The sequence below is a fragment of the Alligator sinensis genome, unplaced genomic scaffold (assembly GCF_000455745.1).
Source record: "Alligator sinensis unplaced genomic scaffold, ASM45574v1 scaffold201_1, whole genome shotgun sequence".
In the NCBI taxonomy this organism is placed as follows: domain Eukaryota; kingdom Metazoa; phylum Chordata; order Crocodylia; family Alligatoridae; genus Alligator; species Alligator sinensis.
The window spans coordinates 659,273-661,265 of NW_005842661.1; the positions used below are offsets into that span (position 1 = coordinate 659,273).

Sequence of the window (1,993 nt, forward strand, 5' to 3'; positions counted from 1 at the left end):
AAGGGGCGCTATATGGGGCAGTGGAAGTGCCCGGCCATAGGCAATGCCATAGGCAATAAATTGGGGGGGCATGTACTCCCCATCCCAGATTAGTGCACCTACAGCAGGGCATGGGGGTGCAGCTTGGCTGGATTGGCACTGCCAGGAGGTGCCTCTGCGGCCCAGCAGGTGGCACCTGGCATGAGAGGGCAGAGCGGGACAGTGAGACTTGCTGCTGAAACTGCCACCACCAGTACCCCCGTGCCAGCTGTGCTGTCAAGAGCATGAGGAGTAACGGATGGGGGTGCAGGGGCCATGCTGCCTTCACCTTTGCCCATTACCAGAAACTTGCATGCTGGGCTATGGCTCTACCCTGGAGGGGAGATGGGGTAGGGGTCAGCATGGGCAGCCTGAAGAGAATGGCAGCAGTGACGCAGTGGGTAGAGCTGTGGCCCTACATGTGAGCAGCTGGTGGCAGGAAGAGGTGGGGGTAGTGTGCCCCTCCACCCCTGTTCCCTTATTCCCCATGCTGCTGGCAGCATGGCTGGTGTGGCGGTTCCAGCAGCAGTGGCAGCAGCAATGAATCTTACTGTCCTGCTCTACCCTTTTGCTCCAGGTCCTGCCCACTAGGCTGCGGAGGTGACTTCTTCCCATGTCAGTCCAGCCAAGTGCCCCACTGCAGGTGCACAAATCTGTGCCTTCCCCACCTTCCTCTCTCCTGCCTGTCCAATATGAAGCCCAATTCCTGCGCAGCAGTGCGTACAGCGATGGGGAGCCAGCCCCTCTGCCAGCCCTTCCACCCCACAGTGAACTGCCCATGGCTCCATCCTGCTTCCTGACCGGGCCCCGCAGCCACTCATTTCTGCCCTGGCCCCAGGCACTGAACACCACTGTGGCTGGGCAGCTCCCCCAGCCCCAGCCATCAATCCTGCCCAACTCCCTCCCTCACTGTGGGAGCTCGGTGTGAGCCCCTTGGCCCGATCAGCCTCCTCCTGTTCCCCCAATCCCAAGCAGCCCCCTTGCAGGCTGGAACTCTGCCAGCCTGCAAGGGGAAATCTGAGATTACCTGCATCTTTCTCCTTTAAAGGAGAAAGTCTGTGTTTTTCTGTGTTTTTACTAGGCCTCTGGGCTGAGGCAATGCTGCTGCATTCAGGCCATCCTTTTTCACTCCTCCTTTCCCCTGTTCCCGTGGAACCAGAGGGGCGTGAGAGCATGACAGGTCAGGCTGCCCCTGCAAGTGACTCGTTTTCCCCATCTCATTCAGCCTGGACAGTATAGAGTGGCTGGTTTCTTTCACTGTTATTTGTACAGGGAGATCAACAGGGAATGACTCTTCTGGTATGAGCCCAGTGTGCTCTGCAGTCACTGCCATATGGGGCCCTGTTCAGTCTTGGCCAGGCAGTACCAAGGGAGTCCTGCACCTTGCAGAAATGACAATACCCTGAAAACACTGGAGTGGATTTTTCCCACTTTTTCTAGAAGATGCTCACTGCTGGCCCTGTACGGAGACTGTGCCTGGGTCTTACTCCTGCCGGCCTCATTAGCTAGTCTTTTTCCAAATGTTGGAATTTCAGCGCAGACAAGCCAAGGTAGCTCAGATCCTGTGACCAACCTGTGTGCCAGGGGCTTCTTGAGCTGCTCTAGGAAAACCAGGCCCTTCTCAGACGGTCTGCCCCTGGGAGAGCTGCATGTCAGAGGTCAGTGCTGCCCTGCCTGCCAGGGAGCCCTCTGCTCGTAAATGCCTTGCTAATAATTTCATGCCTTGCCTGTTGCTGTACTTCCCCATCCCTCTCTCTAAGTGAGATGATTCTTTCAAATGTTTTTATTGCCACATCTGAAAGAGAGCAGGCTGGGAAGTCTGGGCTGTGCACTGTGACTGTGTACAAGATAAACAGCAGCTTCCCCTTATTTACAAACAATGGAGGAAGGAGCTTTTTGCTACCCAGTCTTGCAACTGCAGAGCCCCTGCTTACCCAGGAGAAACCCATGAGGTCCCAACCAGGCTATTCCTGCT

General features: G+C 56.3%; 1 protein-coding gene across 4 annotated transcripts in view; it reads left to right on the top strand.

The window, feature by feature from the left end:
- Nucleotides 1-1,993, top strand: part of LIMK1 (LIM domain kinase 1) — a 31,866-nt gene that overhangs the window by 18,772 nt on the left and 11,101 nt on the right. Inside the window, exon 2 of one of the 4 annotated variants that reach the window (XM_025215698.1) lies at nt 1,554-1,676. The exons of the other annotated variants lie outside the window; for them this stretch is intronic. Within the exon in view, the coding sequence (XP_025071483.1) occupies nt 1,668-1,676 (9 nt within the window). The 5' untranslated portion in view covers nt 1,554-1,667. The remainder of the gene's footprint in view (nt 1-1,553; nt 1,677-1,993) is intronic. 4 annotated transcript variants of the gene reach the window in all.